At 37.7% G+C, this 19,681-nt stretch overlaps 1 protein-coding gene across 2 annotated transcripts; it reads left to right on the top strand.

Moving 5' to 3' along the window:
* The first annotated feature begins 606 nt into the window (after window positions 1-606).
* cars1 (cysteinyl-tRNA synthetase 1) lies at window positions 607-17,407 on the top strand. 2 transcript variants are annotated; one of them, XM_072464742.1, is made up of 23 exons: window positions 607-696; window positions 3,012-3,248; window positions 5,318-5,409; window positions 5,511-5,599; window positions 5,685-5,781; window positions 6,002-6,100; window positions 6,181-6,330; window positions 6,661-6,801; window positions 8,133-8,221; window positions 8,307-8,428; window positions 9,460-9,572; window positions 10,159-10,287; window positions 10,736-10,865; window positions 11,568-11,671; window positions 11,767-11,864; window positions 12,676-12,865; window positions 13,662-13,730; window positions 13,811-13,892; window positions 14,112-14,192; window positions 14,265-14,332; window positions 16,496-16,555; window positions 16,674-16,757; window positions 17,018-17,407. In XM_072464742.1, exons 1-23 carry the CDS (start codon window positions 675-677, stop codon window positions 17,144-17,146), a joined length of 2,475 nt encoding a protein of 824 aa, XP_072320843.1. In that variant the 5' UTR covers window positions 607-674; the 3' UTR covers window positions 17,147-17,407. The 2 variants fall into 2 exon arrangements, with proteins under 2 accessions (XP_072320843.1, XP_072320844.1); XM_072464743.1 differs by lacking the exon at window positions 3,012-3,248 and having other exon boundaries at window positions 619-696; window positions 17,018-17,401.
* Window positions 17,408-19,681: the final 2,274 nt, after the last annotated feature.

Below are 19,681 nucleotides of genomic sequence, written 5' to 3'. Positions count from 1 at the left end.
ACATAAAACACTGAAAAACAATGATAAAACAACCTATATAAAGTCAACCTATACGAGTCAAAATAAAAAAAACAATATAAAACAATTAAAATCTGAATCTAAAAAAAAATAAGAATCAAAATTGTACGACAATTTCTTCTTCTTCTTTGGTATTTTATGGCGGCTGGTATCCAAGTGTTACCATACCGCCAGACTTTATTCTTTAGACTTGTTGTTGTTGTTGTTGTTGTTGTTGTTGTATGGCGGTTGGCATCCAAGTGTTGCATTACCGCCAGACTTTATTCTTTAGACTTGTTGTTGTTGTTGTTGTTGTTGTTGTTGTTTTATGGCGGGTGGCATCCAAGTGTTGCATTACTGCCAGACTTTATTCTTCAGACTTAATTTCCCCGAGTTTTTCCAGTAGCTTTATTTTATGCTCACAATTACACTTAATTCTTCTGCTTTTATACCTTTAACTTCAAAGCACATGTGATATCATAACGAATATCGAATACATTCTAAGGAATAAATTCTGAAGTCTAAGACGTACAACTACAGTAGGTGGCGGTAATTCTGACACTTGGATACCAACCGCCACAAAACACCAAAGAAGAAGAAGAAGCAGAAGTCACCGTAAAGCATTTTCCGGGCACGTTTATTGTTGCATCAGCAGCATCTGAGTATCACCATCAACAATGTCGACCCCGGGAGAGCCAGGTGCAGTAAACAAACTCATATTTCTGATTTATTTGTTGCCTGGAAATATACATATTAACGGTAGCATTTGATTGTGCGGGGAGTGTACGAGGCATCGATGCTGAGCTAATGCTAACCGGCTAATTTGTAGTCAATTTGTAGTCCATTGACCAAGGTGAATCTGCCAATTGAACAGCTGAAAGACACGTGCCTTTAAAATAATACGCAATAACTGTAGTAGCAGCAGGTAGAAATGCTCCTAATGTTCGTTACCTTGAGAAAAGCGACGTCAAGTGAGGGCAGATCCCAGTGTTGGTTAAACGCGAATGTTGTAATACTGTTATTTACACATGGAGGTGCAAAACAGGATTAATTTGTTGTTTTTGGTGTGACTTGTGTGATTTAATGACTGAAGCTTAAAAATCAATGGGTTGTTGCGTAAAAAAAGTCTTGAGTTCTGAGCTAAAGGGAGTCAAAACAGTGATAACACCTGCAGGCAGCTGCTTTTGTGGTCATAATAGAGCTTGCATCAGCCAGTGGATTTTGACAGTTCTGTGCATGTGATTGTAAACTATCTAAGTTAGGTGTAGTTATGTACAAAACCTGTTAAAACGTGTAGTTAAGACCTCCACAAATTCTGTGATTCTTGTATTAGTTTATCAGTTTATATTTCAGGCTTGCCTCAAATGTGACTGCTCCTGTTCTAAAATGTATACTGTGAACATAAGGTATTCCAAAATTCTTCAGCCTAACTTAGATTTAGGACAATTGCTGCAAATTACACACTCAAATGTGTGTTTTAGGAAAATTGATGCATGTAACTACTTCAACTTCCATCATTCAATATATTTTAAAATTGGTTCATGGCCTTATTAATGTTTTATTCTTTCAGTTTCTTTATGATTTTTCTTTTTGTTTCAGTCTGTGTAACTCTGTCTCTTCTCATCAGCCTCAGTATTTGATCATCTTACTTCATCAAGTCAATCATGATTATATTTTTCACAATATTTAATGTATTTCACATTTGTTTTGTAATAATAATCTATATTCAGCCTGTGTTTCCCTCTGAGATTTGCTGAAATTATGGTGGCACAGATTCATTTTATTTTATGGAGTCAAGTCAAATCAAATCTAATGTATTTTTATTTGCTTAGAGATTTATTTAAAAAACAAGAAAAAAAAAATGGTTTTCCTCTTTGTGTGTCTGTGTTTTGAAAAGCCAAATCTTTCAAAAGAGCAATACAAATAATACCAATTTATATCAACAAACTCGAATGCTATTTTCACCTGAGTAAGGTTAAAAAGGCCCTCCTGAAGTTATTATTTTAATTTTTAAAACATATCTATTTATACATTTAATCAAGTTAAATAAATTGAATACAAAATTAAATTATTATTATTATTCAAGCCTTATTGTAAAGACACAAAACTGATCTATGTATTGATGCAGTTCTAGTTTGAACACATTCATAACAGGACTGGATCCTTTAGTTGTTTGTCCTTCAGTTTCATTCTTATTGTTGGATCTCCCTTTAGTTTTTGTTTTCATTTGACTCAGTTTCAGTTTGAGTCGTTGATGTTTCTTCTCAACATCTACAAACATTAACTCTTTTTTATGCTGCTTACGTACACAAAATACATTACGGATGCCTTTTTGCAGTGACACTTGAACCTGTTAAGCGTTTGCATTCATACTTTCATGCTTTTGTGTACTGTTGTTACTTCTCCAGCACAAGAGCGAAATCCAGACAAATCACAAAAAAGAAACCCCATTGAACAAAAGCGTTAAACTAAATATCAACATTTACCCAATCTCTCCGTGGACTTGGCATAATTTTGCCTGGAATGTTCCACAAACCGCCATGTTTCCAGTGATAATTAGATGATAATTTTAGTTGTTGATCCCATATGTTTAGCAAAACAAAGAAACCGCTGTTTCCGGTGGCACAGCACTTCCATCAAGATCAAAAGTATTATATGTCCAGTGCATGATGCATCTGGACATTGCGACATTATCCAAAGCCAATGCATACATAAAGAGATGTTAAACAGAGGCACAAAGAGAAATAAATGCAGATCAATATAAATCTTATTTATTAAGAAAACATTTGTTATGTTTGAGTGATGGCAGTTGCTCGCAGCCTCGGGACCCGGAGCCAGGACCTGAACTTGAAGACTGATTCCTCAATTAACAACCGTTCCAAAGTGACCCAAGCTGAACCGGTCTGGGAGGGCTATAGTGCACTGGATATCTTATTTTAATGCCCCTTTGTGTTGCTTGGCTCCAGTCTGTTGTGGGTAACGTGTGGCCCTCTGTCCCTGTTCTTGTCCTGCAGCGTTCCCTTTCGGGCCCCTGCTTCAGATCACAGACGCGGCAGAGCTCTGCGAGGCTCTGGATCACTACCTGGAGACACGCAGTTACCTGTGCGGCTTTGGCCCCACCCACGTCGACCACAAAACCGCTAAATTACTGCGAACCCCCCCACACCCGCGACTCAAGCACGCCCTCCGCTGGTACAGGCACATAACAGCACTGCAGGCAGAGGAAGACTCAGGGCTGGACTCAAACTGCAGTGAGTAGTCGGAACATTGAGCAGAGAAAAGCCTTGCTCATACTGAATGCATTGTGGCTCTCCGGGGTTCAGCACGTATTTGGAGACGTATGTTAGACTGCCTGTCTCACAGTGTACGACTGTATTTTACCAACGGCGTGAGGTTTCACGTTGGTCATACACTATATAAGAGAAAAGACTTGTCTGATGACCTTAAAACCACTCCAGACCACCATGGTGTATAGACTCGAGAATCGAATGGATTCTTTGCACAGATTCGGACCTGCAGTGCCCCGAGGTCGGTGTTACGGGACAAATGGGTTTTGATCACTTTCTAATCCGCCCTGAACCCGCCTCACATTAGGGGTCCATCTGATTTCTTTTTTTTGTGGTCTTGTTGATTAATTGTCTGGGACGTATTTGGTTAATCAAAAATAATGTATTATTTACAAACTCTTTTATAGGGATTATGAAAGATTCATATGTACAACAGCAAAGAAGGCATGGAAGGAGCGAGATGGAGTTTTAAGAGTGAATTCTTATTTAACTTTTTACGTTAAAATACTTATTTTACTGGTATACACTTGTATACTCCCTCTTGTATTCTTCCAATGGGTCAAATGGAGAGACACTGAATAGTCACCACACACATTCAGTCTGAAACGGGCCTAAGGTTATGTTCAGACACCAAGAGACCTGACTGAGCTGAACTGAAGAGCGCCAAGATGAGTCTGATTTTTTTACTTCGCTTTGAGCAATAAAACCACACACTGCACATCTGAATGCACTGCCCCGTGTAAATATACAGTAATATATACCCGTGTTACCGTGGGTTCTCTCCGGGTCCTCCGGCTTCCTCCCACCGTCCAAAGACATGCATGTGTTAGGTAAAATTGGTGACTCTAAATTGGCCCTAGTGAATGAATGTGAGCGTGAACTGTCTGTAATGTCTAAGTCTCTGTGTTGGCCCTGCGACAAGTTGGCCACTGTCCAGGGTGTACCCCGCCTAAGGCCCGAAGTCACTGGGATAGGCTCCAGTCACCCGCGACCCCGAAAGGGAACAAGCGGTAGAAAATGGATGGATGGATATACAATTAAACTGTCTGAAAAGGCATGTCGTGACTCTGAAATGTTGCTTGGAATTGCTGCTTTTTGACAAAACACTGGATGATTAAGTTTGAGTGTGAGTTTTCTTATCTTTTACTAAATACTAAATCAATTAAACGAAACCAAAGATATTATTACTAACACCAAATCATATCAACACTCCTTTTTGTTCATTAAAAACAATATGCCTCTAGCTCTATATCTCTAAGTTACACATTTGGATTAAATTGGAATTTCTAATCTTCTCTTGTTAAACAAATATGCGTGAATATGAGTTTCATTCCCTTCATTTCTGCGTCGCTCTCTTTCCTCGAAGCCGACACAAAAATGATCCATACCATTTGTGTTAATCCCTGAAACATGAAACCAGTTCATTCTGTTTGCATGTTTTTATGTTGGGACTGGAATCTGATTTGATATTTGTTATTTTGAATGCAGCAAATGTCAGACAAGAACATGCACTGGGTTCGTTTGAGCTAAATACTCAGAGTTTAGTAAGAATTCTGCCTGTACTGTAAACGAATAATACAATTTATATTTTTACAGAATACTGCTTTTATTTAATGCTGTATCTGTAGCTGTATTTAACGTATCCATCTCTTAGTAATTTACAATTCAAAACTAAATAATGTCGGGAAGCTGAAACCCACAAATAGAATAAAAGCAAAATTACTATGTCGATATAACGTTCAATATATGAAAGCTTGAACAATATTAACTTATTTTTTGTTTGTAAGAGTCAAATAAATCATTTCAATGACTCAATAGACTAACTAAGTACTTTACTGGGATTTACCTGCATTCAAGTTAATATTTTCTGTAGTAACAGATTTGTATTGTTGTTGTGACTATACTAAACCACTCTGCTGTGAGGAGATTCTTTTCCTCAAAGTTGCATCTGGAGCATGACCGTTACTCGTGTGTTCTCGCTCATTACACAGTGAACGGTTTTCCTCATTTATTTCTCGTCTCGTTTGTTGCAGTGAAAGGAAAACGCGTGCAGCCGTCCTGGTCGGCTCCGCCAGGAACCCAAGTCCCTCAGCTCAGACTCTACAACAGCCTCACCAGGACCAAGGTACGAACTAATGTCACCGCATCAAGTTTATAGTCACGATTGTTTTAGAGTCGTAACACTAAACACTGATATTGTAAAGCCTTCTTTTTCTTCTGTTGCAGGAAGTGTTTGTCCCTCAGAAGGGAAACAAAGTGACGTGGTACTGCTGCGGCCCCACGGTCTACGACGCCTCGCACATGGGGCACGCCAGGTACTACTGTAGATCTGGAAACGGTTCATTTACATTTATCTGTGCGAGTGCTCCATTCACATCCGTGCCCGCTTTTTTTCTTCAGGTCGTACATTTCTTTTGACATCCTGCGGCGTATTCTGAAGGATTACTTTAAATATGACGTGCTCTACTGCATGAACATCACAGACATCGATGACAAGGTGAATGTACAGTCTAAGGTTAAAACTGGACTCAAACGTGATCATTGTAGACCTTTTCTTTGTCATTTCTGCCCTTATTTTTATTTTTTTGATAATCTTCAAAAATCTTATAACATTTTGAGTGTGCATGTATTTTAAATATCACAAAATGTTGCCATCATACTATCTTCGCTCACCCGTTCTGTCTAAAGCCGGCACAATCCTTTTCTGTTCATTTCAGATCATTAAACGAGCGCGACAGAACTACCTTCTGGAGCAGTACAGAGATAAACGGCCTTCAGCAACTCAGATCCTGCAGGATGTTCTGAGCGCTCGAGGGGTCAGGGAAAACTTTAAACTTTCACTCAGGATTAACTCAGTTTTAACCGGAAATGAATGAGTCCTGTTCTGTGAATGCAGCCGTTTAGGTCCAGCCTGTCCTCCACCACTGATGCTGATAAGAAGCAGATGATGGAGAGACTCGACGCCGCTGTCACTGCCGCGCTTCATCCACTAGAGACCGCTGTGAGCAAGAAGGCATCGGACACTGAGCTGCAGCCACTAGCACTGGTACCGTTTCTATTCTTTAACAATGCTATAGCTGCAAAGACACTTTACAGAGCGGCTGCAAGGTCTTAAAAGCATCAAAACCGTATTAAATTCTACATAAACGGTTACATTTCAACAATGTTGGTATTACTTTTTCTTGGTACTTGTCTTATTTACATATGTAAATATGTAAATGTACATTTTTTTTTATTATAGCAACAACCACAAAATACATTAAATTTGCCCTAAATGGCATTAAAGGAGTCTTAAAAAGGATTTATATGTTACTTGATCAAACCTATGAAACGTGTCTCCTGCCCCCTCAGAACTGAGTCTTTTGTCCCTTCGCAGACCCTGTTGGAGAGCGCGAAGGACCTGCTCTCTGATTGGCTGGACAAACAGTTTGGCAGCTCGGTCACAGAAAACTCCATCTTCTCCACTTTACCCAAACACTGGGAGGCCGACTACCACAAGGACATGGACGCTCTCAACGTGAGAAAAGCTCGTGCACAACAGAACTCACTAACGAACTGAAGACTAGACAACTATGCAAAATAATCCTAGTTGTACTTTGGTGATTGTTAACTGGACTAAGTACACTCTAAAACACATGAATAGAAATTGGTAAAAAAAAAATTATAAGCTATCGCTTTTCAATACAAACTTTCTTCATAAATATTCTCGATCTAGAAGCCTTCAGTCACGATTTTCAACATGTATTTGTTAGAAATGTATTTAAAACGTCTTGATAAACTCGACGACTACTAAAATAATTGTTATTACAGTCTTGTCAGTAAAAGCATGTGGTTTGGAGGAAGAAACAATTTAATGTTTATTAGTCTGTGTTGTTTATGTTCAGGAAATGGCGTGTCGTCGGTACACGTTTATATACACGTTTATATGAAAGAGGAACTTCGCGAACGATCGGGACACGCACTGGAATCGCTTTAAATTAACTTGTTTAGACTTTATTCGGCTGGATTGAGTGTTTTCATCGTGTCGTTGCGATGTGTTTTGGCTCTGAGTCCCCCGGCTCCGGCCCCGCCCCCCGGCTCCGGCCCCGCCCCCCGGCTCCGGCCCCGCCCCCCGGCCGGCGCCGTACCGCGTTTCCACAAAGGAGGAACTCATGAAACTGCGGAGAACAGTCGTCTTACCCGGAGATCGTCACGTTATCCCGGCGCAATACTGACTGTCATATGTGCAATTACTGTGAAATTCATGTGCAATCTATGTGCTGTCGTGACACATATTCATGTGCAATTACTGTCGGGATCACATGCAATGGTATTTATGTATTTATTTGTCTATGGGAGTTTTTATTTATTTATAGGAGATCTTCTACTGAAAGTGTTTTTCAGACTTCCTATAAGTGATCTGTTCTTCTGTATCTACCTCTGTATCTACCTGCGTTGCACCAATGAAATTTCCCCATGTGGGACAATAAAGGATTATCTTATCTTATCTTAAATGATTATTGAAAGCCATTGTATCTGTTTTTGTAACAGGCAATTGCATCAAAATTTCAATCAAACATCTTTTTAAATACATTATCAACCAAATAAAGGTTAAATTTGTTGACTGAAGGCTTCTAGGTGGAGAATATTAATGAATTAAGTGCATCAAGAATGATTTTTGTTATAAATTTATATAATTTTTTATTGTCTACTAGTCTCAATTTGTCAATCAATCATGAAAATACCGCCGGTACAACAGTCTCTTGTTTGGGAGACCTAGTCACATTCTGGAAAACCACCACATTCTGAAGCACCACAGCCATAAAGGAACTATTTTTTTTTTCAATTTTATTTAAATCGTCTTGGCAGGTCCTTCCCCCAGACGTCCTCACTCGAGTCAGCGAGTACGTGCCAGAGATCGTGGAGTTCGTCGAGAGGATCATCAAAAACTGCTTCGGGTGAGCGCTTCATTCAGTCCGTCCGTGGGTTAAATGTTAGGATGCAGTAGTAATAGACGCTTGTGTTTGTGGTTTTTGTTTGCAGATATGAATCAAACGGCTCGGTGTATTTTGACACGGCGAAGTTCGATGGCAGTTCTCAGCACTCTTACGCCAAACTGGTGCCAGAGGCCGTGGGAGACCAAAAGGCTCTGCAGGAGGGAGAAGGCACGACATTTATTTAATAGTTATTTATCACGTAACGCTTTGTTTTTAGGGGCACTTTTTAACATCTAAAACCAGCTCTTGTTTAACACGGTTCTCATTAGAGCTCCAGCAATGACTAGGACAAGATGCTCTGGCAGTCTGGATTTATAACTTTCTGCTGGTAACAATTTTGGGGAGCCCTGTAAGGCAAAAAACTAGAGCTGGGTTTCGATTCAAATTTCAAGAATCGATTCGATTCGACTTTTACGTTTCAAAATCGATTTTTTTTTCCGATTTCTCAGATCCCATCCGATTCGCTCCGATTTCGATCTGATTTCCGATTCGATCCGATTTCGATTCGATCCGGGGGTTAATGCTATTAAAAATGAAAAATGTATTTGAACCGTTTCCTTCACTTCATGACTGTGTAGAAAAGCAACATGTTAAAATTAGTATTATATCAATATTAAACAGCAAATCTTACAAGTATTGGTAGTTACTGATGGCTGGAAGACTGATGAAAAGGTTAAGGGTCAATCTACCTTCAAGAAAGATAATCCAGGAGTCCTGAATTATCTTTCTTGAAGGTAGATTGAAGTTCACTGAGGGAAATGTAGAAAATAATTTTAATAAAAAAAATAAAAAAAAATATATATATATATATATATATATATATATATATATATATATATATATATATATATATATATATATATATATATATATATATATATATATATATTTTTTTTTTTTTTTTTTTTTTAATAAAAAAAAAAAAAATTGATCTTTGGATGTCCGAATTGATAATCGGTTGTTTAATATGCAAATCGATTAAAAATTGGAAAATCGATTATTTCAACCCAGCTCTACAAAAAACTATAATATTTTGTACATTTTACGAAGACAATGCCATTATTTAAATAAAATTTTAATTTAAAAAAGGATAAACTAGCTACTATTTTCTGCCATTAATACACTTAATTCATAAAAATTAAAAAAAAAAGTTGTTGAATAAACTTATACGTATATTTTCTATGTTCTCTCATGTCTAGGAGACTTGAGCATCTCCGCAGACAGACTGAGTGAGAAGAAGTCGCAGAATGACTTTGCCCTGTGGAAAGCCTCCAAACCCGGGGAACCGTCCTGGGACTCGCCCTGGGGAAAGGTCGCTAATAAACCTAATTTTAAAAGATTCACAACTTGAAATCATTAGAATCCTGTTTAATTTTACTGTGGGGGCCCCGAGTCGGTTGCAGTTATTTCCGGGGTCCCGGACCTGAAAAGTTGGGGAATTGTGACTAGTCAACAAACTGGCTACTATTATTTGTTATTGTGCATTTTTTTCAACCATTGTGATAATCAACAAAGATAATCAACATTTTTACCACCAGATTGTTTTTTTTTTGTTTTCTTTAGATAGTGGCTGTTTTAAATTTTCTTTTATTCATTTTGTATTTACTTGTTCTGTGTTCAAAAGGAAAAAAATAAATACAAGACACAGAGGGTTAACACAAAAACATTATAAGCCATCCTAAATTTTGCCAAAATTTGTCCACAAATTTGTCCTTTTTCAAATTTTGTCTAAATATAATCTTCTCCATTTTTCAAATGACAATTATAATGTCGGCCCAGTTCTCAGTTGCCATAACATTTATTTGATCATGAAATGTCTCAATGAACAAAAGATCGTTGACATTATTTAGTTGTAACTGATGCCCAGGTCAGTCTAACGGTGGGTTCTGCCTCTTCAGGGTCGACCCGGTTGGCACATTGAATGCTCTGCGATGGCCGGGACCATTTTGGGAGAATCCATGGACATTCACGGCGGAGGCTTTGACCTGCGCTTCCCTCACCATGACAACGAACTCGCCCAGTCAGAAGTAAGATCTGTTTATTTTCAGTTTCCTCGACAACAACCAGAACATCATCTATGAAAAATGTCCCGGGTTTTTGCGTTTTGAGCAAAGAAAATCAACCTCCCTATTTTATGTTGTTTATTTTATTTATTTTAGTTTAATTTATTTATCTGTGATTTCAATTATTTTAAAAAATGCAGTTTATAATACAATTTAATTACTGTCTGTTCAGAATAATTAGTTCTGCATCTCAAAACCTGGAGCAAAGATTATTTTCTAATGGCTTGAAATCTAAAATACTTAAAACATTTTTACCTTTTTATCATTTAAATTGATGTTACTTCAAGCGAATACCTTTAATGTCAAAATTACACGATCGAAGAAATTGTTTGAAATACTCGTTTGATTATCAGCCTAATTTCCGTGCATTTTTAAATCATCTAATCACAGTTTAGCGTCTCTTCTGCGACAGGCCTACTTTGACAACGACTACTGGGTGCGTTACTTCCTGCACACGGGGCATCTGACCATCGCCGGCTGCAAAATGTCCAAATCGCTGAAGAACTTCATCACAATTAAAGACGCTCTGGCTAAAAACACAGGTACATGTTCACGGGTTCACGCAGGCCAAGTCATTGCATTCTGAGGGTTGGAATCGCACACATTTGAACTGATTACCTTCCTCTCCTTAAAGTACAGTCAGAGCCACAACAAAGAAACCGTTTAGAAGAAACGGAAGAAAAGAGTTTACATTAGGGATGTCGAGATTAATCAGTTAATCGATAATCGTGATTATCAGGTCACAATATAATCGTAAGAACCAATTATAATCGTGACAATTTTAGAAGCAAAATTAAGTATTTTCAGTTAAATTTCTTGCCCAAAAAGTTGACCTAAATGTAATTTTTTTTTATCTGGCTGTTTTTTGTTGTTGTTTTTGTTTTTTCTCCAAATTTTACTTTATTAAGTAATTTTTTTTTAAAGCCGGCCACAAACTTGTGGAACAGAACAGGCAATAAAGAAAATGAAAGCTCTCACTGTTGTTCGGTCATTAATAATCATTAAATAGTGATGTTTTTTCTCACAATAATTTTAACACTAACATTTGAAATTGTGGCATCCTTAGTTTACAATTTACATAATAATAAACTTGATTTGAGCAAAACAATAGCTCCATGAATAAGAATTAGGCCAGAAAAAGCCAGGAAACAGTTCTGAAGTATCTTAAATGATGCTTAACCGTGTCTTTTGAGTAAACAATTTGAAAAGCAGCTCATACTCGAGTTGTGTTTGGGTTCTTTCAGCTCGTCAGCTCCGCCTGGCGTTCCTCATGCACGCGTGGAAAGACACTCTGGATTATTCCTCCAACACCATGGAGTCGGCCGTGCAGTACGAGAAGTTCATGAACGTGGGTGCACAACGACGACGTCATTCAATTGAAATTCTTACATTTTCATTTGTATTTTTGTGACTAATACCAGTGATATTTTCCCGTCCGCGCAGGAGTTTTTCCTGAACGTGAAAGACATCCTCCGAGCGCCAACTGACATCACAGGTCGGTTTGAGAAGTGGGAGGAGCCAGAGATTGAGCTCAACAACAGGTAAATACACGATTGTTTCATTTAGAACAACAAAAGTGCAGAAATGTCACTTTATATCCTTATTTTTTACACTGGTTTTAGAAAGTAAATCTTTCAGCATTTTAAAATATTGTTTTTAATTATTGACAGAATATCACCCCATTAGTTTTGGCTAATAATCATGTGATTGAGTGATATTAATACTGGCCCAAAACACCTATACCAGTCCACTAAAGAGTCACTTCACAGACACAGGAAGAAAACAGCTGCGTAGATGGAGGCTTTCTGCTGCTGTATTCTAAAATATCACGTGTTTACCTTTTTATCCAGTTTTTATTCTAACTCAAAAGCTCAAAGTCAAAGCTCTAGAAATTGCAGGTTACAGACTTTAAAACGTTTGGACTGAGACTTGGATATACGAGTACCACCTGGTCTATAAAAAGGACTATAAAAGGAGTATTTCAGGTGTAAGTTAGGGCTAAACCATGTCTTGAGATGGAATGTACCATTGCCACATTGTTTTTTTAACTAAGAAAAGACAAAGGAAAAGCAAAAATGTGAACTGAAGATTATTTGACTAGTTTTCCTCAGAAATGATCGATTTAGACATGTTTACTCCCGATTAAACTAGAGTGACTGGTTTAAAGAGTGACATAAGAATTATGTCTGAACAAGTGCAGAAGAAGTGTTTAAAATATCTGTTACTGGTCTAAATCCCTATTTGACTGTCTATTCCATGTTCACATTTTGCACATTTCCTTAACGTATCTTTCCACCTCTGCAAACGTAAAACACAGGGTAAACTGATTTTACCCTGTGTTTTCTCTTGTAGTTTCTGTGAGAGGAAGCGTCTGGTGCACGAGGCGCTGTGTGACAACGTGGACACGCGGACGGCCCTGGAGGAGATGAGAGTCCTCGTCGGCCAAGGCAACAGCTACGTCGCCAACAGGAAGAGCGCAAAACTCCGGCCCAACCGACTGCTGCTGGAAAGCATCGCCGCCTACCTCACCTACATGCTCAAGGTAAAGGGAAAAGCCTTCAGGTGAAAACAGGTGAAATGTATCTACAACCAAATGAATATAGATTAATAAATGGCTGACAATATCTGAGTTTATGTTCAGAGTTTGAAGTAAATGAAAAGCTTCTAATTGCCCTCAACACTAAAGGAAATCAATGAAAAGCATTAGAATCATCAATTAGAATCAAGCATCATCAATTCCTTTAAAAATTTGCATCGATTAATTTAAAAAAACACTATCAATTTACTTAAAAAACCTCGTCTGTTCAATAAAAAACATTGTTCAATAAAAAACATTGTCTGTTCAATAAAAAACATCAATTCAATAAAAACCTCATCAATTCATTAAAAAAAAAAAAGAATTGATTGTTTTTTTTCCGTAAATTAATAGATGAGGGTTTTTTTTAACTCAAAATAAACCATCAATTCATAAAAAATATGGCCATAAAAACTAAATCTAAATTAAAAATTAAGTTAAAATTGTTAATGAAAAACTTAAAAATGTGATACTGACTTGAATCTAATTTAAATATGTCTTAGTTCATATTTTTAATCTCAGTCATGAATTTAAAAAGTAAATGAGTGAAAATACATTAAAAATAATGTTTAGCTTTATAAACATCTTATACTTTGCTTTGCTGGTTGTGTTTAGTTTCTACTTCCAAATAGTTTGATTATTATATTTGATGGTAGTTATTATAAAGTGGTATTAACCTCTTAAATTTGATTTAGTTCTCACATAATAATATTGAATATGGGATTGACCCGGTTTAACCTTGTGACCACTTAATTCTTTGCAGGTTTTCGGTGCCATCGAAGGCTCTGAGCCCATCGGTTTTCCAGTGGGAGGACAGAGCCAGAACGTGGACGTGAGTCATGTTTCAGTGCAGGCTTTTTACATCACCGATTATGATAAAACATTCATATTTTATCCATCCATCGTTCTCAGCTGGAAGCCACAGTGATGCCGTACCTCGCCGTGTTGTCAGATTTCAGAGAAGGAGTTCGAAAAATCGCCAGAGAACAGAAAGGTGCAGATGATTTTAAACATCAATGACTTTGTCCTGATATCAGCATTTGATCAAGTTTCAGTTAATAATATTGCTCCTAATTGTGCACATTTATGTTCCAGCAGGTTTTTCTTCTTGTTCTTTTCAGTTGATTAGTGACCGTTTGAATAACCTAATGTTTGACTCGTGGTACAAATCGTCCACATTGAAGGCGTCTAACGGTTGCAAATGCTTTTTCAGTGACCGAGTTGTTGCGGTTGTGCGACGTGGTCCGCGACGACACTCTGCCAGAGCTCGGCGTCCGGCTGGAGGATCACGAAGGTAGAAATATTAAACGAGGCATGTCTTTGTGACGCCGCAGAGAGTTAAAAACGGCTGCTTTTTGTGTGGCAGGACTTCCGACTGTGGTGAAGCTCGTCGACCGTGAGACGCTGCTGAAGGAGAGGGACGAGAAGAAGAAGGTACGGAGTCGGTTTGTGTAACGTCTTAATGGGTTTTGTCCACAATGGTGTCATAATTCAAAAGAAATCAATTATTATGTTGCCCTTGTTGGTCTTTTAACTGAGAATGACTACAATGGTTTTCTTGTGGTAATTTGTTGATTTTGAACAGGACAAAATATTTACTTATATTTACTTATTTTCTCTTAATAAATACAGAAGTATACATAAAATAAAATTACATTCAATAAACATGTGCTGGAGTGTGGCAGAAACCTGAAGGGGCTAAGGCCACACACCTACTATTAATTATTTAGCTCAAATTGACAAAAAAGTTTTTGTTTTTTGGACAGATGATTCACAGGTGAAAATCACATTGAACAATTGTTTTCAACATTTAAAAAAATATGTATTTTACGATTGGATTTTATTAAAGTATGTACATGTACATATTCTGATTATTTTAATATAATAATTATACAAAACCATAGATTTATTTATTTTAACTTAATCATGATTTTTATTTATATTTATTTATTGAACAATATTTCTTTCAGATACCTTTTACTGTTTGGTATTAAAGTATTCATAAAGTCACCAAATTCATTCCATAATTTTGCCCAAGATGTAGATGTTTTGCCCAGAGAAGAGTTTTAAAGAGATAAGATAAGCCTTTATTTGTCCCACAATGGGGAAATTTCCATGTTGCAACACAAAGTAGGTTCTCTCTCTCTCTCACGCTCACACTCACACTCACACTCACACTCACGCTCACACTCACACTCACGCTCACACTCACGCTCACACTCACACTCACGCTCACACTCACGCTCACACTCACACTCACACTCACGCTCACGCTCTCTCTCTCTCTCACGCTCACACTCACACTCACACTCACACTCACGCTCACGCTCTCTCTCTCTCTCACGCTCACGCTCACGCTCACACTCACGCTCACGCTCACACTCACACTCACGCTCACGCTCACGCTCACGCTCACACTCACGCTCACACTCACACTCACACTCACGCTCACGCTCACACTCACACTCACGCTCACACTCACACTCACACTCACACTCACACTCACACACACACACACACACACACACTCACACTCACACACACACACACACACACTCACACTCATACACACACACACACACACTCTCACACACACACACACACACACAGAGCGCTATTGCCTCCCAAGAAGGAGTTTGATTCCCGGACCAGACAAACATCGCATGTTCTCCCCGTGTTACCGTGGGTTCTCTCCGGGTTCTCCGGCTTCCTCCCACCGTCCAAAGTTAGGCTAAATTGGCCCTAGTGAATGAATGTGAGCGTGAAGTGAACGTGTATGGTTATCTGTGAGTTGAAACTGGCTAAATGGAAAATCATGGAAAATATAAGAATAAAAAATACGTGCAATACAAGAACATATAGTGCCTGCGTGACATCACGCAGACGCTCAATGATAAAAAACGGATAACTTATAAAAAAAACTTTAAAAAACACTCTTCTAGAAAAGCTCTTATAAAACTCTCATAAAAAGAAACTCTTATACTCCTTAAATTAAAAAAATAACAATTGTAACACTCTTATTTACAGCTCTTATATGGACAGCAAATATTGCACCAAGATGATTGACATTATGTCAAAGTATTGCACATGATTATGAAGATGAGTATTTGCTTGTCTAGTTTAAGAAGGCATTTCTTGACAAAGTAAGTGCTAAAGACAAACTATTTCAATCTTTATTTTAGGACAAATGTACCCAGCCACTCACCCATGAACATGTCATGGAACTTGGCAGTAATTGATAGTAAATTGAATTGGAACTCTAACACTACAGCAAAGTTTGAAAAAAAAACAGCAACGATTAGACCTCATTTTTGGGATTCAGATTAGGGCCAAAGTATCAACTGATGACACATTTATTTTTCACATTATTTATAGCCTTATAAAGACAATATAAATTAATGTTTGACGACATGAAGATATTAAACTACCGGATAGGAAACCAGGTCAAACATCTGGGTTTTTACAATTAAGAAGGCAAATTCTGACTGGACCTGGTCATTTTGAAACTTTAAATCTGTTCAGTTTGTCGTAACTTGGTTCAATGGTTTAATCGCAAGGGTTTGTAGCTTCAAGTCTTGTCATGTCTTTGTTTCACAGTTGGAAGAGGAAAAGAAGAGAAAGAAGGAAGAGGCGGCCAAGAAGAAACAAGAACAAGAGGTCTGAAACGCATTTAACACTTTCACACTTTAATTTAAACAATCCGAAGACATATGGGCCACTAAAAGACTAAAAGAACCTGGATCATTTTAACGCTTTATTGTTTTGTTTGTGGAAGATGGCAAAACTGGCCAAGATGAAGATTCCTCCTTGTGAAATGTTCCTTTCGGGCACGGACAAGTATTCAAAGTTTGATGAAACGGTGAGGTACACTTTATCGTGCAATCCAATGTTAAGATTTCTTATTGTCGATACAGCAGCGTAAATCTCTAAACTATTCAAAAGTCCGATCAAACGACGGTCTTATAAGTATGAAATGGTTAAATGTTACAATAAAACTTTTTGTAGTGTTGCGTATCCGTCTTCGTCATGATCAAAATCATCCTAAACTTTGTCCATGTGTTTACGGCACCATCTTTTCATTCAGTTGTTAATAACACTCTTTTTATCCTTCGTTTTTAGGGTTTCCCGACTCATGACACAGAAGGGAAGGAGCTGAGCAAAGGCCAAGCCAAAAAACTGAGAAAACTCTTCGAAGCTCAGGAGAAACTGCACGGTGAATATCTGCAAATGAACCAGAACGGAAACTGATTCAGAGACTCTGTGTTCCATTTCCACAACTTCAAATAACAGGGCCATCATATTATAATCATGTAAAGCTCATTTTGAATATTTCGGAAACCATGGATGTAATTAAATGTTATAAAATAATAAATACAGTAGGATTTATCCGACACTGCCATCACACTCATTATAGATTTCATATTTTCTGTATTTTCTTAACGTAATGTAATGCAACTGTGGCAGAAAAAGGATAATATTGACTAAATTGTTGTGGAAAAATATTCAGTTGTCATCTGGACTGTTTTTTTTAGGAAAAACTAAACATTTCGACACTCATCCAAGGGTCATTCTCAATCTGCGAATCAAGACTAGAAACTAACCCTCTTGGTTTATTATCAGCCCTTTAATGGGCTATCAGCCTCCTATTGTAACCTGGCTATCGCTCCCTCCTCACTGAGTACTTGATTAGCATCTGAATGCCCAGGGCGTCTCCCGCTCAAGAGATCCAAATAGAGTGGTTAGTGGCTTTAAGATGAAGATTCACGGTGCTCTGGGGTCCTGAGCTTGCATTTCTTCTGCGCTGATAAAGCCTCTTGTGAAGTGGCTGTTTAGTCTCTCCTATGTACAAATTTCTTCACTGCATTGGATAGAATAAACCACATTGATATACATCTGTTTTTGTGTCGGCATCTTGTCCTTAGGATGAACCAGTTTTTGCCTTAAAGTGTTGCCTGGTTTAAAATAAACAGGGATTTTGTGTTGTCTAAAACATTTTTGCAGTTTTTCTGACAGTCCCGAGACATAAGAGATAGAACGTTTAGTTTTTCTTTTTTTAAAAACGGAAGTCCAGATAATTACAACTGATTATTTTTCTGCAATGGAACACATGGAGGGATTACACCAACATTTTTCAATTGTTGATAAAAAATATACAACTTCATACATGTTTAACGGTTAAATGTTGACTCATACTGTGGGTGAAATGTCTAATGATATAAGTTGATAAAAGTTTGCAGAAATTGCGTAAAATACACAGTGCAATGAAATAAATTGGGGAAACCACTGCACATTGAAAACCTTTGGATTTGCGTTTGTTAGTAATTGTTGAAAATTGTATCCATTAATGGACAAGCAAGCAAGAAATAAATAAAAAGCTTTTTATTTTAGTCTTGTCAATGGCTTCAAATTTGATGCAAGAAGAAAACATTAAAATTACTTGAATAAATGAAGATTATTATACAAACCACCTATACATGTATCGCACATGTTCTTTCAATCGTTTACTTAAGAGTTAAATGGATTTCCGAGAAACTCTTGACATTAACTTGTGTTTTTACATCTGCAGTTTATTACACTTAAGGCCTTTTATTCTACATCCTCCTGTATAAAGTGTTACATAGAGCAGAGTCGCATGTGTTGTCTTTGTGTGTTTGTGTCATTTGTATGAGCAGATTTTTAAATAAAATCTACAGTCCAGTGTGATTTTGTGTCTTTAGTGGTGTCACTTTTGTCCAATCAGAAGAAAAACTGCAGCACAAAAAGTCTGCGTTTTAGGCAACTTTGTTCACACACGGACCAAAAATCTGATCATCATCTGCTTTCTGGAGTTATTAGATTATTGAAATGTCACAGTTACATCTTATGTGTGTAATCTGATTTCTTTCTAATTGTTCACAGCAGGTTTTGACAAGGGAAATTATGCAGAACATGGCAAACTAATGTGACAAAATAAAATAGAAAATGTTCATGACTGAATGTGTTATTTTAAGGCAAGACACTGCCGGTACGGTTGCTAGGTAACATAATTGCCTCTACCTATGTCATATTCATGCTCATGTCCAACCAGGAAGTGCAATCATAAACTTTACAAAATGGTCAAACTATGGACAAATAGGCCAAATGTTTATAAATATAATTTAGTGAAATGTGTGATCCAACCCATGGCTATTAAACATAAGGCCCGGGGGCCAAATCAGGCCCTCCAGGTGATTTAATCTAGCCCGCGACCATCTTCCAAATATAAATAAACAAACCTAGTTAAGTGGTTTAATTCTGGGGTGGCACTAGTTTAGACCTGTTTTGTCTTGGTTTAGTCCCAGTTTGATTCTGCTTTGGACCGGTTTTGATTCTGGGTTAGTCCTGGTTCAGTCCTGGTTTATTTCTGATTCAGTGGGATGGGCAATTTTGCAATGCAATGTTGGTAAAGCATTTTGTATGTTATTTATCCCAAAGAGTCTAGTCTATCAGTAGTTATTGTATTAACTCATTTATTGAAACAGTGTTGGGATATTTGTACCACCCAAAATGTTGTTACTGTGTCGTGTTGTGCACCTCCGGCCCAGAGGCCTTGGCCCTCCGAAAATATGGACTTTAACTGCACAGTGTAACCATGGAAACTAAGCTCATAACCAAAGAAAAGAGCAGTGGTGCTGGCAGTTTCCTGGCTTTATTCACATAATGCTGCTGCTCTGGCAACAATGCAGGTCAATTCCCCCCAAAAAGGCTGCTTGTGTGAAAGGAGCTTCTGCTTCTCTGTGGGAATGTTGAGGAGCATTTTCCAAA

Source organism: Eucyclogobius newberryi, unplaced genomic scaffold (genome assembly GCF_026437365.1).
Source record: "Eucyclogobius newberryi isolate DKJ021-1_F unplaced genomic scaffold, fEucNew1.0.hap1 SCAF_5, whole genome shotgun sequence".
Classification (NCBI taxonomy): Eukaryota; Metazoa; Chordata; class Actinopteri; order Gobiiformes; family Gobiidae; genus Eucyclogobius; species Eucyclogobius newberryi.
Note: the sequence above shows the minus strand (reverse complement) of the source record. Positions and strands in the feature narration are given on the sequence as shown.